The sequence below is a fragment of the Argopecten irradians genome, chromosome 3 (genome assembly GCF_041381155.1).
Source record: "Argopecten irradians isolate NY chromosome 3, Ai_NY, whole genome shotgun sequence".
Classification (NCBI taxonomy): Eukaryota; Metazoa; Mollusca; class Bivalvia; order Pectinida; family Pectinidae; genus Argopecten; species Argopecten irradians.
In genome coordinates this window covers 8,771,938-8,799,813 of record NC_091136.1, presented here as the reverse complement: position 1 = coordinate 8,799,813, position 27,876 = coordinate 8,771,938, and the positions used below count along the sequence as shown (strand labels likewise).

Sequence of the window (27,876 nt, the reverse complement as noted above, 5' to 3'; positions counted from 1 at the left end):
ATCAACTAACGCATTTCAATTAGGACGACGGAGGGAAATAGACGACCCGCGTTATTAAAATTAACATTTGATTTATTCTAATTAAATTGTTCCTTCAAAAGGATGATACATGTAGTATTAAAAGTAAGCTAACTACTTTTCCGACACTTGAACATTATCGATCTCGTTTTCCATTAAAAAAATAAAAAGAGCTTTGGAAAAGTAGTGGGCCTGTAAGGGAATAAATTTTTCCAAATCAAAACATAATGTTAATGTCCTGTGCCGATAGCGGCTGGTTTATATATATTAGAGTAAAGAAACAATAGGGAAATACAATGTACTACATGTTCATTTTTTCCAGCGTGTTTCAGTACTAGACAGGATACATCCCTCCACCCTAACTAACCAAATCTGTGTTGTCAGTTTCTACTTGGATACCAATAGAGCCCTCCATATGCGTCTTGTTGAATCAGCCTGTTCTGGCAGCGAGCTCAGCAAAGTAAACAGAGTAAGCTCCCTTGTCTCAGGTCATGAGAAAATCCCTGAATTGCCTCGGTCTAAAATCTACCTAGTTTTTGTGGACTTCAATGAACGAGACATAATTCTTGAGCATCCAGAGCGAGAGATAGGAGATCTCAGAATGACCACTGTCCAGGGAGCTCGGAAAATGGGCGGTCAGTATATTTTGTTGTCAAAAGTTGGTTCAATAAAATTTCGTCTTGAAAATCGCTACATTTCGGTTTAATTTTTCAGTGAATGTATGTGTTGTGAATATGATACTAAATACCGGAAGTAAAAGGTGTAAGGTGTAGTCTGTGAATATATTTATATGACATGTTTGATATTCGTGATGAATACGCTTATCACTTTTATTGATAAATTATATATATCAGTGATAATTTCCGGTGTTGTTTTGGTGGAGGTAATGTTTAATTTCAGAAATTGACAGGTGAAGTATATGAATTGTACTAATCATTTTACCGTATAGCCGGCCATTTTCGCGTGATGATATTTTGGTGAATTCGCAGAGCATAACTATGATTCATGAATTATCATATATACTCTAGTTTTAAAAATTCTAAGTTCTAAAGTTTACCCACAGATTTAGAGAAATCATTGTTTATATTTAAAGTGGAAATAAGATCGCATGAAATTTAAAACCACTGATTTTTTAGATAATATTACCAAAAGAAATATAAAAAAAATTGAACCTTTAAAAAATAGACTACGGTGTTTTTTCATTCTGAATAGATTAGCAAGCATCATTAGTGATATATCTAAATGTTTAGTTTTGTAATTTCAGTATTTTACAGAATATAGACATATGGTATGATTGTGGTTTAGGATATTTTGCGCTGTATTTGAGGCGTTCGTTCATGTACAGCGCTAAATTCTGAAGAATGCTGTTTTTCTGGTATTTAACCACCTAATGCTAAATTGTATCCGTGATAATAGATCATATTTACATTTTCGCATTTGTGCTAAAATTTGATCTCGCTAAAACGAGCATGTTTACAAAAATATCAACGGTATTGTAGTATGATGCAATTATAGTTATCTTCATTTTCCAATAGCTGATAAATTTGTGGTGTCATAGAAGTAGATAATCATTGAAAAATGACAGAAGAATTACATTTTGATGTAGTTATTTTGATTTACACAGGTGATGTGTTTGTGGTGTATGTGAAGGACAAAGGGTCTCAGAACCTAGACCGTGATCATCTGTATAATGAACGTCTACACTCCATCGTCACACATCCCGAGCTGTCCGTCCTTAACGAGAAACAACGTGTGCTGACAACATATGATGAGTTTACTGTGTTCCAACGCACCCACCTAGCTAAATGTTTTATAAGGACCCTTCAAAAATAGTGTATCAGCACAAAGTGTCAGAACGAGGTGGTATGGAACATGACCAAATGATTTCAGAAATATTGTGTTAAGAAAATACAAAGATGTATTGGTATGATAAGTAAAACAATATCCTGACATTTACCAGAAACTAAGCTATTTATTGATAAGATTTGTGTTTTTTTCGGATATTTTAGAATTAAAAATATATGATATCCCATAGGCTAAATCAAATACATGTATGTGATCAAAATGATGATCCATAAGCTAATTCGGCATACATGTGTGTGATCAAAATGATGGTCCATAAGCTAAATCAGCATACATATATGTGATAAAAACTGGCCTATTAACTAAATCATTATATATGTATGTGATCAAAATGATGATCCATTTAAACTAAATCAGCATACATATATGTGATTAAAAGGATGGTTAAAAGCATTGTTCCTTTACCCATTATTACCTGATACATGCACATATCAGATTTGATTATTCTAATGATCGGGTTTTTGTTGAAAGATTAATGTAAAATTTCTTTCAGAGAAAAGAAAAATATCCCAGCTTTAAATGCCTTTAAAAATCATTTTAAATAGTCGTTATCATATGATGTCAAAAATAGTAGAAACCACATTTAATCAGCATTTGTTTTTCAAACTTTTAAAGCACTCTGATTTTTTTTAAATCGTTAATATTGGATTTATATCCATACAAAAAGAATAATGTTTTGTAAACATACATTACGATTACACATCGCTTTGAAATTGCGTGTAATAGCATTACTATTTTTAGGTCATCTGACCCGAAGGGTCAGGATGACCTATAGTCGTAATTTTTTGTCCGTCGTCGTCCGCCGTGCGTTAACTTTTCAGATTTTCTTCCCAAGTTCTTCCAGTTTGATTTGGCTGAAACTTGCATGAAATGATCCTGACATGGTCCCGACAAAGTGTTGTTATTTTTCGTGTCGATCTGAAATCCTAGATTGCAGCCACAGCCGCCATCTTGAAAACACATTTTGAACGTCTTCTCAAGATCTACCGGTGCGATTTGGCAGATTCTTGCATGAAATGATCCTGACATGGTCCTGACAAAGTGTTGTTATTTTTCGGGTCGGTCTGAAATCCAAGCTGGCCGCCACAGCCGCCATCTTGAAAACACATTTTGAACTTCTTCTCAAGTTCTACCGGTGCGATTTGGCTGAAACTTGCATGAAATGATCCTGACATGGTCCCGACAAAGTGTTGTTATTTTTCGGGTCTATCCGAAATCCAAGATGGCCGCCACAGCCGCTTTCTTTAAAACACATTTTGTAGTTCTTCTCTAGATCTACCAGTACGATTTGGCTGAAACTTGCATGAAATGATCCTGACATGGTCCTGACAAAGTGTTATTATTTTTCGGGTCGGTCTGAAATCCAAGCTGGCCGCCACAGCCGCCATCTGGAAAACACATTTTGAACTTCTTCTAAAGTTCTACCGGTGCGATTTGGCTGAAACTTGCATGAAATGATCCTCACATGGTCCCGACAAAGTGTTGTTATATTTCGGGTCGTTCTGAAATTCAAGATGCCGGGCACACATTTTGAACTTCTTCTCAAGTTATGGCTAAAACCTGCATAAAATGATCCTGACATGGTCCCGACAAAGTATTGTTACATCTCTAGTTGATCCCAAATCGAAGATGGCTACCATGACACTATATCTAATTAATTTCCTATATGTTATGGCCCTTGGGCCTGTTGTTTGAAATAAAATTTGTTGATAGAAATTGAAAATGATCCTGACATGGTCCTGACAAAATGACACCTTATATTATTAATTTTACTATTGCCAAGGTAGTCAGATGACCGTTAAGGCCCTTTGGGCCTCTTGTTTATTTATTTGTTCTTATTTCAAACTAGATGTGTAGTACACTGTACATGTAGATAGATTTTTAACCCTGAATATTTGTGATTTGTTTAAATTCGTCATTGTTTAGATTGTATCTAATGGTTATGTTTGTGATTGTCATTGGGGTTTTTTGGCTTAAAAATCATTACTGATTTGTGATCTATTGTCGAGATGTTACCTTTAGTGACTGCTTATTTTGAATAAATAATTTGTTAATTACAAGATTATTTGTTTATCTATGTCAGCAATGTTTACAATGTCGGATGGCACCGAGTTTTCGCTAAAAAAGCATATGCATGGAAACAATGCACGAACGGGAGAAGGGATATGTAAAGGAATGTATACAACGCAAAGTACTATTGAAATAGACTTTTTACTTAATACCAAGTGTTAGTGACGTTGTGTCACTCTAGTAAGTATATTAATTAAATTTAATAATGATGTTTCATGAAGACTTTATGACACTAATGATAATGCTTGCTTCTGACCTTTAGGAAACAGATGCTAATTACTTATTATTGGTAATGGTAGTAATTTATTGAATTATTATTTTTAATTTACATGTGTAAATTTTAAAGTGCTTTGTTTATATATATATTCAACCGGTTATCTTGTGTGGATTTAGGTTATCATGTTCGTTTGACATTCAACATTAAAACCTTTTAGTATGATGCGTTTTAACTGGCCAAACTGTTGCGGAATATATTTTTTTCATGTTGTGTAGCTCGACAATCGACTTTCAATATTTACGACTTGATATTTTTCCTTAGTTTGATCCTAAGGTTTGTCCTGCAGTTCAACATTCAACATTTAGAAACTGTTACTGGCCAAAGAACCACTACTGACAAAAGAAGGACTGATTGTGAATTGCATGCATTCCAATCATCTTCTTACACCTAAAACCATCTAAACATGCTATTCCCTGTCCAATCCTCCAAATCAACTTTTCCCGGAACAGTGCAAACAATTCAGCTTTTGATATATTTTACAATGAGGCAATATATATATTAAATCCAAATAAATACTGAAAATCAGGATTCCCGTCACTGCATTTCTAGACACTTGAAGATGCATTCAGAATATAATTTTATTCAAGCCTTAGCATTAGCATAACCATTTGTAAAGAAAAAAATGTTGATTACACAAGTATTGTACAATATTTAACAAAAGTGATAATAAATACGGTGATCTTTTCAAATTAGTCAATGCATACGACTGCATTTTTCTACTCACTAGAAACTGTCTCTCTCCTGCTCACCTCTCCTTGTCGACTAGACAATCATGATTATACTACAACAAGGGACAATTCTTTATTTCCTCATTTTTATGAGATTACAACAGCAAGACACATCAGAAAAAAATGCAGTGTAGAGTCAATTCATGTGAAATGCTTAAACGTTAATATTTACAAGTTCGAGCAACGTTGCTACGTTATGTCTGGTTTACTGATTGTTCATATTCTAGTTGTTTCTTAGATTAGTCACTGTCATTTACTTTACTGTTCATCAATTTTTCCATATATTTTTGGTATCAATTTTGAGATATATTTCATCATTTCTGTCCCGTTTTCGTCTGACAAATCGATATCTTGTGATCGTCTGCCAAGGATAAATTTTGTTTGATCAGTTTCACTCATGTTCGTAAATGTATTAACAATGATTTCCAGTATTAGATCCCTCTCAGCAAACAGAATATGGCATTCTGTCAGAAAATGTACTACTATATCAGTTACCGTTTTACCACATAATTTGCAAATAACAGGAACAGCTTCCCAGACAAAGGATAGGTGTATAAGATCACTCATTTGCCATGCATCATTCACACTTAATTCATAGATCTCCCACAGGGGATGTGTAACCAGCTTAGTATGTATGCTAGCAAAAATGTGTAGACTTTCCTTATAGCAGCCAAAGATTCTCTCCATTTCTCTTCCCCGCGATTATGTAATATCCGTTTTATGAACTGTTTCCATCGTCCCTTTGAAGGAATATCGTCGTCAGGGTTGTTTAATCCAAAAAAATCTCGATATTGTCATTTTTCATTATCTTATGCACGTCCGGTATAAATTCCAAGGAATTGGTGTTGTTTGCCGTATATGTTTTCAGTCTGACATCAAATAATTGTTTCCATTGAAAGACGTCATCCCCTGTATAAAGCTTATTCCAGAAAAAGAGCTTGTACTTCTGAATTTCTGCATTTATCTCGCGAAGGCGGAGAGCGGGTGTCGAATCCTTGTATTCTGCGCGCAGCTTGACGCTGAAATATTTCCATATCGTTTAATGTGGTGTTAGAATAATTACTCCACAGTTCACATCCGAGTAAGAACGATGGTAATATCATTTTTCCATATTGAAACACTTGAGATAGGCTTCATTCCATTTTTGTGAACTCCTATCGAAATGAAGCTGTTAAATTTTCTCCTATTCTTGGCGGTCGACTCCTGCATAGCGACTGTCAAGGAAACAATTGGTGGACATGTATAAGTGTATCCTATAAGAAGTCATCTAGCCATAGCATACTATTTTATTTTTTTTATTTTTCAAGACATTTTATAGTACATAACATAATACAGGCACATACACATTCACTCCAACATACCATATATTTTATACATGTATAGTAATTGCAAACTACTGAAGTACATACATTTATACATATATTACATAGATTTATAAATACACACATATATCGTAAATTATATGTATAGTAGTTACATATTTCCTTATAAACATACATACTTACATGCATACATTGATACATATACAAACATATTTACAAAGCATATATGCACAGATACATACATAGTGTTGAAGTTACATACATACATACATACATACATACATACATACATATACATACATACATACATACATACATAACATACATACATACATACATACATACATACATACATACAGTACATACATACATACTACATACATACATACATACATACACATCCTAACATATGCACACACACTTACAAATTAACCCTTGTACACCCTCACACACTTTTAACTCATACACAAAAGAAAGAAAATCATTATTTTTATTATCATCTATGCATCAAACACTTAAATTTGGAGAGGAGGTGAGAAAAAGAGGGAAGAAAGAGAAAGAGAGAGAGAGAGAGAGAGAGAGATCCCACAACTGCTATAAGATGAAAAACAAAAACAAAACAAAAAAACCCCAAAAAATCACATTTTTTTCTTAAAAGGCAAAGTCAGGAATTAAGATTAAAGTTTTGGTTTCACACATGCGTGTTAAATGTTAATCCTTATCATTATAGCTAAATTTCAATAAAATGTTTCCATTTTCTCCAATTATTGTCAAATTTCCTTTTTATGTTTTCATTTTTATAATATGTGTTAAATTTCACAGTATTGAAATGATCTTTAATAGTATTGATGAGGGCGTCATGACTTAAGAATTTATGCAGACATCTACAATTTTATATATATAGTGTTTGATTAAGATTATAATTCCGTTATCAACAATGTTAGCTACAGGAGAAAATATTCCGAAAAGAAATGATTCTTTATTTAAAACGACAGGAATAAATAAAATCTCACACAGAATTTCAAATTGCTGTAACAGCTTTTGTACTTCACAACATTCCCATATTCAGTGAATAATAGTTTCTCTTTCCTTATTACAGAGTGAACATAATGGGCTCGGATACAACTTTGCTTTGTAAAGAAAAGTATTCGTTACTAAAATATGGTGTATAATTCTAACCTGAAACCATTGTACTTTGGAACTTTTTGTGACAGAAAAGGATATTTTAAGTATATTTTGCCATTTTTCATTACCAAATTCAAAATCAAAATGTTCATTCCATTTCTTGATACCATTTGTAGTAGGAGGTGGTGAAATTATTCATTTGTAGAAATCTTTAGACCCCTTTTTGCTCATAAAAATGCTTCTAATAGATGTTGCAAGAAAGGTTGGGTTAGCCTTTTCATTCGAAACTTATACTTTTGAAGAAAGCGTTTCACTGCAGTAACTACACCATGATACTGAAGGAAATTTGTATTAATCCTGAAATTTTGAAGAAATTCATCAAATGAATAAAAAAGTCATATCATCAGTGTTTTTAACAAGGTCGTTAACTGTAAAAATTGCTGCCTTAAACCAATTTGGATAAAAAAACATAATAATTTCCAACTTGAATATCTTTATTATACCACAGCGGTAACTCTGATTTCTTTCTATTATACCTGTATACCCTTGTGCTAATTGTGATTACTACTGTTAACAAGGCTTGTAATTATCACCACCGATAGCGGCAACAATGGATTAAACAGGTCCATGATAGTTTGGATTGTTACAATGATGACCTACATGTATGATAATACTTTCTTGTCCTTATATGATGTATGGAGAGTTATTTCATACTATAATAAAATTGAATTCAAGGCAGTTCGAGACAGAAAAAAAAAACACCCTGACCTATGTTACCTATCACAGGTCAGCAGAAACTTCCTATGAAGATTACAGAGAGCGATGCTCCACTTTAAAGCCACAATATCAATGTCAACCACAGTGTACTGTTATTCAATAATTTTGATATATATCTGTACATCAAAGGGCTAGAATAACTGACGTAGATAGTTATGACATACAAACTGTACATTTGTATATATAAATAGTCCAGGGGTGGATATTAATACAGTGATAGACAGTAAAGTCTATAAAATTCATTAATATATGCGTGACACAGTTGTGCACTGTTTCTGTAAATAAAAGATATAAAGTGTATAATCAGAATTTACTGCTTGAACAAAAAAAAAAATTAAAAAAAAATAATATAATCTGTAGAATCTGTATGATTAACAAATTTATTTTACATTATGTATGTGAATGTGTAAACACTAAAACATATCCATGATTGAAACTTCTCTCATACCTACACGTGTAATACCGGCTGGTCTAGGGCAATACATCCATGTCGCCTGAAGCTTGCCCATTCAATAAAGCCTCGTGACGTCACATTAACAAAATTACTATTTTTAGGCGCTATTTTAACAATTTCTTTTAGAACAATTTTAGGGACAATTCAGTCAAAGAGTAAATAAAAATTTGCACATATTTCGGAAACAAACCAGTTGTAATAAAATTAGATTACTAGCTATATAGATTAGTTGGTTTTACTGTGATATGCCAGAAAAGCCGACTGTAATGAAATGTATGTGAAATGTTCAAACTCACTTACTGTCCGCCATTACACATAGTGTTCGGATATCTTGTATGCCGAACCCTGACCCTTGCCGGTGTAGTGAAGCCGTCCCTTGCCTTACAATAGTGTGTTTACCTTATTAGATACAAATGTACATGTTCTTGCCTAAAATAATTTCATCAACTCCTCAGTGCTTATTTATTTCATTTGATTAACGTGCATGACTTTAGATCGGGTATAGGCACAGCGTACATGGTGTACCTGCTAAATCGTATTGATCAACAATTTGGAATATCAAAATACTTTAATTTGTCAATATTTCTTGTTAAATATTTCATAAGGAATGTAGAACAATACATTTATGTCATATTTTGCTTCGTGGTTATGTAACAGAGTTAGCCTCACTGAATTGTCCCTTTAAAGCTGAATTTACTTTAAAAAATACAAACAACGGGATTTGCGTTGAAAGTATCACGCAATTTTCATGTATGGAAAGCCTCGGATTATACAATATTTTGTGACCCTAGGGTAGAATATCCCTATCCTTCAAATCCACATATGAAAGAGTCCTATAGTCTCTTGGCAATATGAATTATAAATGACACTCCATACTATTTAAAGGCCCACTACCTTTTCGAAACGGCTTTTAATTTTTAGCTCACCTGGCCCGAAGGGCCGGTGAGCTTATGTCATGGCGCGGCGTCCGTCGTCCGTCCGTCCGTCGTCCGTCCGTCCGTCCGTCCGTCAACATTTCCTTTAAATCGCTACTAGTCATAGAGTTCTGCATGGATTGTAACCAAATTTGGCCACAAACATCCTTGGGGGAGGGGGAACAGAACTTGTATAAATTTTGGCTCTGGTCCCCCAGGGGCAGGAGGGGCGGGGCCCAATAGGGGTAATAGAGGTAAATCCTTTAAATCGCTACTTGTCCTAGAGTTCTGCATGGATTGTAACCAAAATTAGCCACAAACATCCTTGGGGGAAGGGGAACAGAACTTGTATAAATTTTTGGCTCTGATCCCCCGGGGGTAGGAGGGGCGGAGCCCAATAGGGGAAATAGAGGTAAATCCTTTAAATCGCTACAAGTCATAGAGTTCTGAATGGAATGTAACCAAATTTGGCCACAAACATCCTTGGGGGAAGGGGAACAGAACTTGTATAAATTTTGACTCTGACCCCCCGGGGGCAGGAGGGGCGGGGCCCAATAGGGGAAATAGAGGTAAATCCTTTAAATCGCTACTAGTCATAGAGTTCTGAATGGAATGTAACTAAATTTGGCCACAAACATCCTTGGGGGAAGGGAAACAGAACTTGTATAAATTTTGGCTCTGACCCCCCGGGGCAGGAGGGGCGGAGCCCAATAGGGGAAATAGAGGTAAATCCTTTAAATCTCTACTTGTCCTAGAGCTCTACATGAATTGTAACCAAATTTGGCCACAAACATCCTTGGGGGAAGGGGAACAGAACTTGTATAAATTTTGGCTCTGATCCCCCAGGGGCTGGAGGGGCGGGGCCCAATAGGGGAAATAGAGGTAAATCCTTTAAATCACTACTTGTCATAGAGTTCTGAATGGAATTTAACCAAATTTGGCCACAAACATCCTTTGGGGAAGGGGAACAGAACTTGTATAAATTTTGGCTCTGATCCCCCGGGGGCAGGAGGGGTGGGGCCCAATAGGGGAAATAGAGGTAAATCCTTTAAATCGCTACTAGTCATAGAGTTCTGCATGGATTGTAACCAAATTTGGCCACAAACATCCTTGGGGGAAGGGGAACAGAACTTGTATAAATTTTGACTCTGGCCCCCCCCGAGGGCAGGACGGGTGGGGCCCAATAGGGGAAATAGAGGTAAATCCTATAAATCACTTCTTGTCCTAGAGTTTTGTTTGGATTGTGACCAAATTTGGCCATAAACATCCTTGGAAGAAGGGGAACAGAACTTGTATAAATTTTGGCTCTGACCCCCTGGGGGCGGGAGGGGTGGGGCCCAATAGGGGATTTAGAGGTTAATATTAAAATTCCTTCAGAAAAGAAACAATGAACCTGTATTCAGAACATTACTTGGCATTACAATCCAGGTGAGCGATACAGGCCCTCTGGGCCTCTTGTTAAAATGGGAATGCTTGTTTGTTTGATTGATGAACGTCCTATTAACAGCTATGATCATGTAAGGACGACCTCCCATGTATGCGGTGTGTTCATTTTCATAACGCGGGTCGTCTTGTTTCCCGCCGTCGTCCTAAATTACTAAGTTACTCTAATCGCTCTTCACTAGGACGTTGCTTTCGATGTCACAAGTCAGAAAGCGCCGGTAATTTTGGATTAAAAATATTGCGTTTGACTATATAGACATCAGTTTATATGCTTTTGCATGGTTTGTGTGTGATTATGGATTATCGGAGGACTGATGCGTGATCATGACTCTAGGAAAAAAGGTATACTATTGTGAAAAAATTAACTTTAATCGAGGTGGGGGTAAAAAATCCAATATGGCGACTGTCGTCCCTTTCTCTGTTTTATAGTAAACATCCCGATTTTTAAATAATTTTTCAAATCTCGTATTTTTTTGAAAAAATCACATGACTGTCATATATACTCATCAGTCCATCCTCCAAATACAAAAAATGTATGACAACATCCATTTTCATTGAGTTGGCCCCCTGTGGACTACTCCAACAATGTTAGAGGTATAGCACGACGAGACACTTTTGATCATTACGTCGTGTCTAACCTCTAACAATCGAGGCAGGATTCAGACGGCGCAGAAATGGGCTCGATATAAATTCTAAATTTCAAGTTGTGTTTACACTAACCTTTTATATCCTGAAAGAATTATCCCAAATCATGTTAAATCCAAAATTCAAAACGTCACTATTGCACTGTTATACCGAATTTAGACATTTCTATACTGGCTGGCGACATATTATCGTGAAAAAATAGCGATTTTTCTCGATTTTTTTTCTAAACGTTATATTTAAATTTAGATTTTTAGAGTTGTAAATAGGCTTTGGTCCACAACACTTTAAATAAATAAGCTTTAAAGTGAATAGTCGGGCAAGGATGGCTAAAGTCGGTAAAAATGGTGTGAATGTATCCAGTATAATTTCTTATGAAATGGAAAAATAAAATCTCTCGTCAAAATCTGTCTGCGTACGAAGAAATTAATTTAAAGTATGGGAATTCTAAAACGGTCCTCCCGGCTCACTATGTCCGTGGTTACATTTCTACACAGCCTCGCTTTCAATGCTTTCAACTTTTCTTTACTTTAATGGTCAGAACTGGGAAACTAAGCAGAACTTGACCGTCGTATTAATATGTGAGAACTTTTGGAAGGCCAATGAACGCATTTAGACTGGTTTTCTTTGCCCGACTATTCACTTTAAGTGAATTTATATGATATTTTACAATAAACACAGCCCTTTGAAAAAAGTCGGTCAAATAGGTTTTCGTGTCTTTTTACTGAACATATTATCGTGATTTTTTCCAAAAAAATATTAAAAATAGTTACGTGTGATGGAATAAATTAAATTTGGTATCAACATAAAGATAAACATTTGAACTATTTCAAAAAAAAATTGATGTAAAAACTGCGTTGCGAAAGAGAGAAAACGTGTATTGTTTATGACATGTAAAATCGTTAGATTACGCTGACAGGGGGAAATGAAGAGGTCGCCATTTACCGATCTATTTCTGGCAAAATGACAAATATTTCTCACATGTCTGTATAAATTATTAGTATTCTGAATAAATATTAAATATATTTGAATGATTTCTGGTGGTGATTAATTCTGTAAACAATAAAATAACAAATCAAATCGGCATTGTTTTCTACCTTGTATTTTGTCGTCTGGTCAAAAGCGCTTGAGTGACCCCGATCAGCGTTCTTTTCTAAGATTGAATTACCTCCCTTACAACTTTCGTTTTTTGAACGCTGTTGTCTGTCATCAGAGGAAGCAGACGAGATATAAATCGGGACTATTATCTTAGAATAAAGCCGATATCATGCATTTCCCCCTGGCTAATGTTGTACTTGTGAGGTAAGATTTACTGAAATTTGGTATTTTTATGTTAAAAATTAAATTTTCTTCAAAATTTGAAAATATTGTTGGTAATTTTGGTAGGTGTCATCTTACTAAACACAAAACCGTTTAAAAATCGCATTCAGTGTAACCCGCCAATCAAAATCACGATAATATGTTCTTCACGATAATATGTCGCCAACCAGTACCCCCACCACTATTTGTACTGTATTAAGTCTACCTGGTCGCCATTTTTACTCGGTTGTTCCAAATTACGGAATGGTGACGGAAAGTAAAAGTATCATTATCTATGAAATATTTTGTAGTATTTCGACTAAAATGCATTAATTTATTTAAATATTTCCAGAATCAATCAGAACTAATAAAAAAATACTTGTTTCCGTGCATATAAACAACCTTGGTTACCACTGTTAATATTATCTTTCCATTTGATACACCGTACTATAATTTGATAAACCGGAAGTGACGAAAATTTGAATAGGAATTAACCTAGATTATACAGCGATGCTATGGGTCAGCTCTTAAATGTGTGATTATTCCTTGGATTAATGTTATGTCATACATATTCTTATACCAGGATGTGTTCATGGATAACTACTGATTCACGCTATACATGTTTTTTGACATTCTGGTGAGTTTTTCACTTGGTAATTAAGCGTCAAAGTTCCGCTCTAATTCGAGGGCGGAACTTGCGAAGACTCGTATAGGGTTCGGGCATTAGATCTCGATATTGCACATCAGAATTTTCTCAATATCGGGATCTAATATTATTGGATTACCTGTGGACTAGTACTGCGCCAGAAGACAAAACAGCGAAATCAATCTTGACAGTTATCACACATTACGAAGACAATTTTGCATTTGTTTGGTGTTGTCACCTCATCTTATACCATCGATATTTATGGAGTACGGTTAAAACGGCCACACTGCAATAACGGCCCCAGTTAAAACGGCCCCAGTCGAAACGGCCTCACTTTTATATAGGCAGATATAAGACAAAGCTTATGACGGAACACATTGAGATTAATTAAAAGTAAATTGAAATAAATGAACATGTTTGTTGTCTATCTTATTAAAGATGGGTTGGTTAGGTTAATAATGTATACCTACATTTACAAGTAAATGAGGTTGCAAATGATGATTTTTTTTTTTACGTTCACGATCTCTAGCAGCGTTTGATAGATCTAATATTCAAGTAAGAAATCAATTTGAAATGTCTTCAAAATACTTTTAGTATTGATTTCTCATCGATTCATGTATGTTTGAGACGAAGATATTGTTGAAAAGGGAAGTGCTAGCATTTAACTCGGAAATTACTTGTACTTGTTTAGGTAGGAGTTTTTGATATTTTGACAAACGGAAAATATTGAGAATGCAGTTAAAGTAATAAATATGTTCAAATCTTTAATTGTTGCAAAAATTTTTCAATATGTTCAGTGTGTTGATTATATACATTTGTCTTCTAAATGTTCACTGTAAAATATGTGGTAAGTTTTGCTTGTAACATTATCTTACAAAACGAATTACATGTAGCTCACATATCAGTATCTAAGAAATTACAAGAAATAGATTATCTTTCTCATTAATTAAATAGAAAACGTCCAAATAATAGTATGTGAAACATTTTGTTAAACTATTAGAAATCAAATGTACAAGTGTCAAAAATTTAGTGAATTTGAGCAATTGTATTGTTCTTAGTTATGAAAGACGTTAAAATAAGTTTTAATTATGTGAATTATGATATAACATGCACTGAAATTTCGAAGAGAACGGCTTGAGTTTTACATGAGACCAACAGAATGTATGAGGCAGAATTGAATTGTATCCTTTATATATAGACATGTATTGATTTACTAATATTCATGATTTGATTTTTCCCGTACAGATTACCGTAATTTTGTGGGATATCAGCGCCTTTACAATTACACCGTATACACTATATAATTACCATATAATTAGGTATACACTGACCACGGCTAATTCATCTTGTGGTGACAACTGTCAATAATAACTTGTTATGGGTTCAGATTCTCTATTTGCTTTGTGTTTACAGTGACGATATACGCCACACTCACACAACTTTGATAAAAACACACATTCTTGATAAAATTGAAATGTATTGTAGTAGAGAAAGAGAGCACAAAACTTGGTCTTAATCTTAATTACAGTAATCAAGGATTTATAAGTGATATACGTCCTTGCAGTAATGTTCTTTTCTAGGGCTAATGAAATATAGTTACAAAGATTATTTTATTCTTTCATATTTTGTGCATTAAGTAATTGAACCAACTTAAACATGTTGGAATATCGGACAAAAAATGGTTTTCTAATATGAAATCTTCATACACTTTGCACTTTTAAGGAAATAAAATTCACTCTCACTATCGTTATTGCAAAATGCAATATTCTCTGATTTCTTCTCCTTTCTATATATATTTACACCTTATGCAGATAACCGAGATGTATGCAATAATAAGATGTTTGTATGGAGTTAATTCGAAAGTATTTCCAGCAAAAGCCATCTGTATTAAAGTTTTTGTTTTCTTACCGAGGCTATGGAAAAATAAAATTAAAGCTTTCGAATGAAATATGATTGTGTCTATGACCCACAGTCCGTTCATAGTCTCCGTGATAAACACGTATATTTCATTGACTATATTAAAGACTAAATGTACATCGCTAGAACCGTGACCAATTTCACGGCTATTTGCGTCCAATTTGATCATTCGTTGATCTAATTATAAAATATCAGAAACAAAAGTATCCATAATTTAACATTTATTCTGCCAAAGAAATGTTTTACAGAGGTGTATAATTTACAATGTAGTTTTGTTAGAATAAACAGTTTCCAATTTGAAAAAATACGTTGTACAAAAGAAAGAACAAAACACAGCAAGAAAACCTATCAGAGATATTAAACAATTTCACTGTAACAAGCATTGTAGAATATCTAGGCATAAATTCTACATGTATAATGAAATGATTAGTTACAAATTAGTGCCGTCAAGGATTTATATGTCTCATATAAGTCCTTGGTGCCGTGTTTCGTATTTTTTCTATCATTATAATGTACAAGACAATATATAAATTCTTATAAATAAAATAAACAAAATCAACGCTGAATATAAGTTGAAATAAACATATTTTTCCTTTTTTAAACATTTTTTTTTTTGTAACGGGGCCGTTTTGACTGGGGCCGTTATTGCAGTGGGGCCGTTCTGACTGGGGCCGTTTTTACAGTGGGGCCGTTTTAACTGGGATTCGATATTTATATTCTTATGTTATTAAAGGCCCTTTACCTTTCCGGAACGGCTTTTAATTTTTAAAATGGGAATGTAAAACGAGATCGAAAATTTTATAGAGTCGCAAAAGTTATGAACTTACCGTTAATACTACTCTTATCAACACCTCCTGAATAGTTGAATTCAAATAAATGAATATTAATTTTCATAACGCAGGTCGTCTTATGTTTACCGCCGTCGTCCTAAATGCCTCGCGGTAGTTTATTATTATTGTGCCAGAGGCAAAACAGCAAAATGAAACCCAACTGTTATCATATAATACGCAAGATATCTTGCATAAGCTTCATGTTGTAACCTCATATTTGGTGATCGATATATATATATATATATTCTTATATAATTTATGAGTTTTAGAAACCTTTTAATTCTCCTCCGAAAAGGTAGTGGGTCTTTAATGTTTTCAAAAAACCTTTAAATTTTGCATAGGAAAGGTAATTTAATGGGTATTTAAATGTACATATCATCTCTTAAACTTCTACATATGTAGTGTACTACATATACACAACTTTTACTTGATTTCAATATTATAGATCTTATGTTATATATAAATCACCCAGAATGACAATGCAAAGAATAAATCAATGTTAAATATACATCAATCAAAACATATTGGCTTATTTAAAAAATATTATGATGTTCTATTATATACAGTATTTGTGAAGAATTATATGTTTAAACATATATTAAAGGTCCACTACCTTTCTAAAACGGCTTCTGATTTTTTCAATGGGATATAAAACGAGATTAATAATTTTGTAGAGTCGCAAAAGTTATTAACTTATTCACCTAAACAATTTAATTGAAATAAATAAAGAGGTAATTTTCATAACAAGGGTCGTATTATGTTTCCCGCCGTCGACCTAATTACCGCACGAAATTAGTTGATTATCACTACACTCACCAGCTAAACAATAAAATGAATCGCCACTGCATGTAAACAAAGATTAAACAGGAAAACTTGCATATCTCATTAAATCATTTAGATTTATTAAAGTAATTAACAACTGACAGAGAATTCAATTACACTATTGAAATATCGAGTAATACAATATGTAATTTAACTACCACTCCTACATACAAATATTACACTTAATCTTGATAATGTATGAAACTCACTGAAATCAGACAAATATGATATAATAAGACTAAATAGCAACTGTATAGGGGAGACAAGGTATTTCGATACCCGTAGGTAAAATTACAGGTACACACATGTACATCTAACACAGATGTAGCTCTTCTTTCTGTATTTCTTAGAGATTTTCCCGGACATCAGTGTCATAATCAGTCTTTTGGTTTTCTGGTTGATGTTCTCGGGGTCAGTATGTGTATAGCCTGTATTTCGTTAATCAATACGTTGGCAGTTTCCAGCTTTCGTACCACCGGTCTTGGCACTCTCTCAGGATCCATTCCAGCCTCTTGAAGCTCTTGTTTTGTTTTTGACCTTGGTGTTGAAGGTTGGCTGTTAGTTACTTGAACTGGACTTTCAAGTACCTTGCGTTTATTTTTGATATTTCTCTCAAGCCGTTTCTCAATTCATTTATTAACTTTGCTTTTGTTGACACTTCTGTTTTCAATTTCAATATTGTAAAACGTGCTTTCCTCAAAGCTCTCGATCGTTTTTTAGAAGACACGGACTTAGTTTGCAGTGGAAGACGGACTAACAATCTTTGCCCATTTTCAGTTGATCGAGTTTGAGACGCCACTCCTGAGTTTACGTCAGTAGAGCTGGGCACTTCGTTGATTTGTTTCGAAGATACTTGTGCTGCCAGTGATACTTGTGTCTGTTCCTTTTTTCTCTGTCGATACTTTGCACAGTAGAGTTTGTTTCTGTTTTTATACTCCTCTTGTTTCTTATTCGATCGTTCGGCTGCTGGTGTTCTATAGGATAGCTGCCTCAGTTTCTCTTTTGCAAGGAACGTCGGGTCATTTCTTTTCTTCCTCTCTCTATATGCTCTTTGGATTTCCGCTCTTGTTTTGGCCATATCTAACAAAATAAAAAAAAAAGCAGATGATTTAATTCCATAATGCTACTTACATTTTCTGACCATATCTATAGTGAAACAAATTGCTACAAATGAAACCAACACTCAAATTTGAGTTAAACGTACAAAAGTACAGATACGTTACCTAATATGACAGGTACGTTACCAAAGAAACAGATCTATCCAATGTACGTTACGTTACTTCATGTTTTTACCGTATAATTAGCATAACAAGCATTTTAACAATATCTCGCTATAGAATCTATTTGAATTATTCGATGTAACAGTATTTTCTTTACTAGTTATGTACGCTAGATATTAGAGCTAACGGTATATCTTTCATCAAACAGATCTACGTGCTTCTTTTTATACTAGATACGTTACTATTTTGATATATGATTTATAAATTTAACGATTAATTTTTTACATAAAAGCTTATCAGTAGAGTAAAATAGTGTTAGAAATCACATGATTATTATCAGAATTATATATATACCTGTTTCTATTTCCTCGGTAAATTTTTAACATTTTTTTAGTAGTTTTACTATAAAAGATACAAACAACGAAATTTGTGTTGAAAATGTCACGTACTTTTTCATGTATGGAAAATTGACTCTCAGTAGTGGATTTTTCGAATTTATTTCAAAATGGCGGGATATTATAGTTGTAAAATTGCAATAAAACGTCGAGGTATGAAATAAAAATACTCTTTCATAACTGGATATGAAGGATAGGGATATTCAAGCCTCGGGTTTTACAACATTTTGTGACCCTCGGGTAGAATATCCCTATCCTTCATATCCACGTATGAAAGAGTCTTTTAATATGTTACTATGTACAGATATATATAAAAGGAAAGTAAAGGCTTACCTTATTTCGAATATCAAAAACTGGCAACACAGCGAATCTTCTCGCTTGCCACGTGGTTAAGCTAAATTTGAATGTTTTATGATATGCGTGAGAGTTTCTGTCGATATGTGTATAACGTACATTGTATCTGTCGGTAACGTACAGACCGACACTAACCCCTCTCATCATTTAAATGACACCGTGTGACTTGTCGACCGAACCACAAACATTGTAACACTTAGTACTAGATATCCTTTTCAAACTGTGATGTGAATTTAGCTCTGTGGGAAAGTGGCATCTTATATAATCATGTGTATAGTAGTAGCGAATCTGTTGATGTCGTTGTGTAACATACATATTTTCAAGATTAGATCGCACCTGTCCATTTCATTGTTAATGGATGTGTCCATGCCATCAATGTAAAAGTTAGTATACATATTAAAGTTCATTATCACGAACAAACCGTGGATTTTTGATAATATATCAATTGTATGCATGATTTTATTTGTTGGTAACGTATCTAATGGCATACAAATGTATTTTGTGACAACGATAAAATGGGTGATATACAAATATCTAAGCATTTCGTGTACCAATATTTGTCAACTCTCATTGCGTACGATAATGTCTATAATATGATAAAAAAAAAATGAAATATTTGCTCATTTGTTTGTTCATAAATGATTATGAAATATATTATCGCTTAGGGGGACAGTCGTAATTCTTCGTGAGGGCCATATTTAATATGTGATGATGAAAAAATCTTAATTGGTCCGAGGAACCAAAATTATTTTTCGAAGATTAAACCATTACCCTTGTCACAAGAAACAAAGATGATATACAAACATGATTTTTAAGTCCCGATTTTGATAGAGGACACTTAATAATGTAATTTGTACATTTAGTGGAGAATGAACGACGTGTCCAATGGCACTGCCCATTACCTGTATATGGGTTTTAGTGGTCACACCTACATGTAACTGGACGCAGTGCATACTATATAGCTAGTTTGCATGCTGTTTAAATGTAGTGCACTACGGTGTAAAGGTTAGCTTACACTCAACTGTACATGTGTACATGCATGTACATGTATGTATGTATGCATGTATATATTTATATACATGTATCTGTTGTGTTAGTTTTCTAGCCCACCATCATCAAATCGCTTTTTGTCCGTGGTCCGTGGTCCGTCCGTCCGTTAAAACAATTCTTGTTATCGCTATTTCTCAGAAAGTGCTGAAGGGATCTGTCTCAAAATTCATATGTAGGTTCCCCTAGGGCCCTAGTTGTGCATATTGCATTTTGGGACAGATTAGTGAACAAGATGGCCGCCAGGCAGCCATCTTGGATTTTGATAGTTAAAGTTTGATATCGATATTTCTCAGAAAGTGAATGGATCATTCTCAAATTTCACATGTATAGGTTCCCCTAGGTGTGCATATTGCGATTTGGGACCGATCGATCAACAAGATGACCGCCAAGGAACCATTTTGGATTTTGATAGCTAAAGTTTGTTATCGCTATTTCTCAGAAAGTATTGAATGGATCATTCTCAAATTTCACATGTATAGGTTCCCCTAGGTGTGCATATTGCGATTTGGGACCGATCGATCAACAAGATGACCGCCAAGGAACCATTTTGGATTTTGATAGCTAAAGTTTGTTATCGCTATTTCTCAGAAAGTATTGAATGGATCATTCTCAAATTTCACATGTAGGTTCCCCAAGGGCCCTAGTTGTCAATATTGCAATTTGGGACCGAATGATCAACAAGATGGCTGTTAAGGAGCCATCTTCGATTTTGATATTTGAAGTTTGTAACTGCTATTTCTCAGAAAGTACTGAAGCGACCTGTCTCAAATTTTATGTGTAGTATATGTTTGAAAAAGAGAAAAGATCCATCTTTCCATTGTCAGACATACAGTCATATACCGGGTAATACATAGCTTTTAAATAAAAAGATTTGGTGCCTATCAATCAGTTATCTAGCGATACCCTTGTAGATCGTCTTTCATTAAATATATCAAGGATTTATAAGTGAGACGTCCTTGAATATATATACACTTTTATAATATTTTTCTTGCTATTTTAAGTTCTAAAAGTATTGTACGTAAAAATAGCTTAATTACATATTTTTTATTAAAAATTGAACATCTTTAAAAGATCATGCAGAATTAAATCCACTTCAAACTATATGACGTCCTCCACTAATTGGTGGCTAGTCTACCTACAATTACCCAATTCAGCTTGTTTTGATTCTTAATTACCGGTACACACAATATGTTTATGATCCCAACCCCGCAAGTTATCTTGACCGTATATTGCGTCATGGTCCAATAATTATAACTTGTCAAGCATACAGGTAAGCCACAGTATCCAGCTATACAGGTGCCTCAAGGTGACCATCGATAGATGGCCAGAGGGCAGAATCGTTAACGTTGCCTTCTGTATTTGCACGGCTTTATGAGAATGGGGGCAGTATCTTTATATAATATGTGATTTTAGAATTGTTTCTATGGAAGTTTGTTAAGACAAACAAATATACTTAACCGTTTAAAAATCATATAGGTTCATGAGTTTGAAACACATAAGTACCATTCTTATTAGATACATGTACATGCTTGTTGTAGAGCCTGGGTAAACATGTACACCGTTTCCCGAGGGGGGGGGGGGGGTAGATTTGGGGGATTGGGATGAGGTAAAATCTAGCTGCCAAAACATTATAAATCCTTGCACAATAATGACATGGCAGCCATGAAGTGGAGCTGATGGAAGCTGTACAATGCGTAATTAATGTCTGTCACAACCTTGAATTTACCAATAATACATGTATATATTATAATCAATTAAGGATTGGGATGAGGTAAAAACTAGCTGCCAAAACATATAGTAAGTGATGCTGAATTCACCTAAATTATTGTCATGATAGGCAGCCGTGAATTGGAGCTGACGGGAGCTGTACAATACGTAAATCAAGCATGTCTGTCACAACCTTGAATTTACCAATAATGTATACATGTATATATTATAATCAAAATTAATCTAGATTAGGTACTTATTCAACATTGTAATATGGTATTTTATATACATAGTAGTGATAATCAGGTTTCTGATATATGTAAAAATCCAGTGTAAAAAAATTAAATTAATGAGAAGATATCGGATGAAATATGATATTCCAATAATCTTGAAATAAATGTTTTAGTTAATTATACACTTGGTATTTAGATTATTTTTAATTTTAATATATAAAGCTTCATTATCAAATAAATTAAAATGCACTACCAGTTAAAACACATATCCCTATTGACTAGCATTGTTGTATAACTGTACGTATTTGTGTGATGAGTACAATGTATGTATGTAAAGAGGCTGCCACCTAGGTACAGCATGCTATAAATGGACCCCCTGGGGTTGGGACAAGGTACTACAAATAACTTGACTGAACATATTGAAGGGTGTCCAAGGAAGGCCCCAGGCCCCTGACCCCACTATGACCAATGTTAGGTAATTTAGATTATCATACCTGTGTGGTTGATGGAACAGTATGAAGTCCAAGTGACCATGGCAACTGCAGTCCTAGCCTAGGGGTTTACCTTTCGAGCAGGCAAATTTTAAGTGTACAATATAATACATGTATGGATCATACATTGTTATCACGTAACTCACGCGGTTTGTAAAAGAAGGTCAGAATAGGATATTGTCAAATTATCAAGGTTTCTAGAATTAAACTAATTATGACAAATTCAGAATTTAATCAACAACTATGAATCTACAGTTTAAATGGGTAGAAGTTGGATTTATTTTGATTCTATACGTCCTTGGTTTGATTAACAGGCATGTGACCTACATTTTAGCGATCGGTCCTTTGAACAGTGTTGATGCTCACGGGCAGCCACATGCCCGATACTAAATTTTTGCTTTCTTAAGCCAGTGCTTACAGGTTCCTCAATCGGTTGACACAATAAAATGTAGTTTCTAATGCGAACCAGGTTCCATGTAGCAAATGTCTCATTTTTTCCAATGCTTTGCAATGAACCAGGTTCCATGTAGCAAATGTATACGTATTATACATTTGACAGGATTAAAACTATTTCGCGCACCTTGCCGTTTAGAAAACTATATTCCATACATACATAGTTAAAACATTTTATGAAGAATTTAATTTGTTTATGTTTATATGTCCTTGCTTTTATTATGCCCATCAATATATTCTTTTTAATCAAAATATTTTGCCGATCAAAATATCTCTTTGGCGACGATTTGCTTACACTGAAAATCTTACTTCACGCAAGGTTCATCACTTTATGCATTCGAAAAAGAATTTCATCTTTAAACTACATATCACTAGCTAACAAAAGTGACTAAGAAAAATATTTTTTTCCTGGGAAAATGCGGACTTGAACTATCCATTGATGAGACATAACCAGAACGTGGTTTACCGTACGCAGTTAATTTGCAACGCAGTTAATTTGCTTTTATAACTTCTAATAAACGCCCTTATTTATAAATTAAATTGTATGATAATATATATTGATACATTTTACTTTATATGTATCTATTCAAATAAACATTACAGTACGAATGATTTCCAGTAATTAACGGCAATTTTTATGTTGCAATGAATATTATGTTTCTGATCGCAATAAATATTTCTATCTGTCAAAGTCCATATAGACTGCAGAATAAATACATTTTTTCTCATATCTCTGTGGCACATCATCTAGTCTGTCTGTGGTCTGGATGTAGTGGACATTTTACCTGGACACGATGTCCACCTGTAGTGGACACCGTGTTCACACGTAGTGCACTCCGTGTCTACCTGTAGTCTAAATCTTGTGCACTCCGTGTCTACCTGTAGTCTAAACCTCGTGCACTCCGTGTCTACATTTGTACCTGTAGTCTAAACCTCGTGCACTCCGTGTCCACTCGTAGTTCACACCGTGTGCACAATGTGTAACCTTTAGTCTACTCATCTTTCCATTGTCAGACATAGATCATTCTTTGGTGGGCGCCAATAATCTTTTGGGATCTCTTGTTACTGTGTTTTGGACACACAATTTGATATTGCTCCAACAAGAATCAATATACAGGACAACTTTCAACAGAGATTTAGATATTATATACTATCTACATGTAAAAATCTGAGTACTCGTACAACCCAAACATATAGGCCTACATGTATATATAGCTATATACTGTATACAGTCAGTGCATATATTGTATTGGCCTACACGTAAATAGATCCCGCTCTATCTGTACATGTACATTTTATAGCGACAGTTGCTGTATCGGTGTTCCATGTACATTGTATTTAAAATATATGTGAGACGTTCAGAGTGACTTGAAATTTTAAGCGTCTGTCTGACTCAGACTGTATTGTAAAACCGAAAGCGAAAGTAGGAAAACCCTAGTTTTCTGGAAGTTGACTGGCAGGCTAACGCTCAGACGTCGCTGATACACCAGCAGGCACTTTGGTGAAAAGGAGTCATAAAACTTCATTTTTAAAATGTCAAAAACAGTTACACCATGGGATAAGATAAGAAAAGGTGGCGAAACTAATTCAAGGACAAGAGGTAAAACCATGTACATGTACAATAGGTTATATTATTAACTGATTAATGCAGCTACTATTGTTTTGTCATGTTCTGTTCACAACAATTTTTGAATAAGATAAGAAAGGGTGATTTGGCCCAGTTAATTAATATACCAGGTACATGATTTTTTTTTCGAAAAATGTTACAAGTTGTTTAGGAGTCACTTCAAAAAGTCTCTGTAGTACATTTACAGGTGTAAGCCTGTGATTGGTCAGTTTTTATTTGACATAGTCTAGGATTGGATCATTGATAGTAACCTCCTTCCATAGAGTATTGAGAAAAAGTCAATAGGTCACCAATTTAACCTCAGTTAAAACTCAAGTTTGTCGGTATAGATTGAATATGTTAGGTTTGTCGAAATCAACATAGACGTTTGGTTTTCGACTTATATTTTCAAAGACAATTCATACATCTTAGTGACCTCTAAGACATTTTCACTGTCCTTTTCCTTATAGTCATATTCACTATGTAGATGTATTAAACCCAACTCTAATCTCATGTAAGAAAAAAACAAAAGGAAAACAAATTATTATAAACGTTACGTAGAGATTACACTTTTGGGACCCTACCAGTAGCCGTGAAGGAACAGTAGTCGTGATTTGGGAAAAAAATTAATTGTTTGCATCACATAAAACACATTATTTCCACATACACAAAACAACACCATCATGAAGTATTCGTCAGCAGCTCCAGACCTTCGTAAATATGGATGCATAGTAGAATATGCACACAATCACAAGTACTGTTATGTCACAACTACTTGTTGGGTTCCAGTAGTGAATCGTCATACAAGACAATGCACACATCATACTATTTATAAAATTGTCAAACAATGATTTAAATATTGACTGGCTGTTTAACCAATATAATAAACTGTATTTCAGATAGTATTAGCTGGCATGTCCAAAGATAAAACATATATCAACTGTTAATCATGTTTGTGTGTGTAGATTTTCATCTTTGTTTAAAGGCCCACTACCTTTCCGAAACTACTTTCAAATTTTAAATGGGAATATAAAATAAAGATTGATAATTTTGTAGAGTAAAAAAAGTTATAAGCGTGCCATAATTGACCGATCGTCAGGTGTAATATAGCCACGCCTCGTGCTCACAAACGTACGTGTTTCTATTCAATGTCGGAGCAAACATCGTAGCACACACAATACAAAATACAAAGTCACGTGCGGTTTGATTGACAGCTGGCGATCCCTCAATAAAGTATGTAGAAGAACAGGGAAAATACAAATTCCTGAATCGAACCCGGGTCTCCGGCATGGAAATCTACGGCTCTACCGAATGAGCCAAAGAAACATGCTTCGTCAGCTGAGTGACAGAGACCGTATTTAACACTATTTACAAACCACACCGACCCCCTCCTTTTACATGTATTTATCATTACCTTGATACCTTCTGAACAATTCTGTGTCTTATATTTCCCACTTTCATCCTAATCATGGCCTGTTAGTTGACGATCACTATGACATGTTGTTTTTTCTTCAGTAATCTGTAGAAAACCGTAACTTTTGATGAATTAGTGCTTAAAAGTTGTATGCAGAATACTTCATTAGTAACAAGAACAGAAAATACAGAATTTAATGTGCTGTAAAATTCTTGTTTCACATAATCTATGTATGTTTATATGAAAACATATTTAAACAAGTCACTTTGCACTGTAAAAATGTGAAATGTCTTGTAGACTACAATATGACTTTTTGGTTTGGTCATGTATATTAGTTTGTAGAAGTAAACATCATGATTTTTGGCATTAATACTGCCAATTGAAAATTCAGTCTAGCTGCAATGTACTATTTGACTTTGTAAAACTAAAACCTATACATTGTAAGTATATTGTAATGAGTGAACAGTTGAAGCTCAGAGTTATCCAGTTAGGGGTACTTTATCCAATGATCTTCAGGTCCTCATCATTCTAGTCACAAGGTCCTGAGTGGTATACAGTATATATGTTGTTTATTATTTTTTTGTCATTATTTCTTAATTTTATTGGGTTATGAAAAAAAAAAATTGTTTGCAAATTGTGTGAAATCCACTATGCGGATCTCGGATTCACACAAAAGTTTGAAAACAATATTTTTTTCATATTCACACAAAAGTTTGAAAACAATATTTTTTTCATAACCTGATAAAATTAAAAAATAGTGACATAAATACTTATAATTAATTTTATACTCTATTTGATAAAATGAAGTATGTTTAAAATGTAACATTATAGTGGTTTTTCAAGGGATTCTTTTTTTCCGAATCAATAAGCAACGTCAATGTCTCTATTGTGACGTCACGAAAACGTCGGGGTTTCGCGCCATTCTCAAATTTTTTTTTTTCATAGTGGTATGCAAAAAAAATATTGGCCAATCAGAAAGCCAGATTTGGTATGAAAACAAAGAAAAAATAATTATTGTGCTGTAAAATTCTTGTTTCACATAACCTATGTATGTTTATATGAAAACATATTTAAACAAGTCACTTTGCACTGTAAAAATGTGAAATGTCTTGTAGACAACAATTTGACTTTTTTGGTTTGGTCATGTATACTAGTTTGTAGAGGTAAACATCATGATTTTTGGCAATACTGCCAATTTAAATTGAAAATTCAGTCTAGCTGCAATGTATTATTTGACTTTGTAAAACTAAAACCAACATTGTAAGTAAGAAGAATACAAAGAGGAGGATGCAAAGTTGAAGCTCAAATAGATTATCCAGTTGAAAGGATACTTTATCCATGCCTTCAGAAGGAGATTCTAGAGAAGGATTTACATTTCAATGAAAGAATGGTGACAAATCACAGTAGAAAGTAAGGTGTTGCAAGAGAGTTGTTTTCATATCAATAGAATCAGTGGCCTAATTGTTGAGATTATTGATGCTATTAAAAAATAATAGAGTAAGACTCCTTTTATTATCATTTTTTTTTATTTTATAAAACAGGGAAAGGAGATCCAGGTCATGTGCCAACATCAAGTTACATAGAATCTGAAGAAGAAGAATACAAAGAGGAGGATGCAAATAAAAGGTGGACGTCAAATAGATCTAGAGAGGATGAAAGGACGACAACTCAGTCTGTAGAAAGGGAGTGCCTCATGGTGATAACACAATATGGAGAAAGATGAAGGATCCTGTTAGTCTCTTTATCCTGGTACTGTTCCTACTGCTACTTATAGCTTTTGGATCATTGTAAGTTATTACCAGTTCT

The 27,876-nt window shown here is 34.1% G+C and overlaps 1 protein-coding gene across 2 annotated transcripts in view; it reads left to right on the top strand.

Annotated features, from left to right (window-relative positions):
• The window catches only part of LOC138317486 (myosin heavy chain, clone 203-like), an 86,825-nt gene that overhangs the window by 26,703 nt on the left and 32,246 nt on the right, over positions 1-27,876 (top strand). Inside the window, exons 6-7 of one of the 2 annotated variants that reach the window (XM_069259185.1) lie at positions 341-653; positions 1,643-3,941. The exons of the other annotated variant lie outside the window; for it this stretch is intronic. Coding sequence (XP_069115286.1) covers positions 341-653; positions 1,643-1,851 — 522 coding nt within the window. The 3' untranslated portion in view covers positions 1,852-3,941. Of the gene's footprint in view, positions 1-340; positions 654-1,642; positions 3,942-27,876 lie in introns of those variants that run through there. 2 annotated transcript variants of the gene reach the window in all.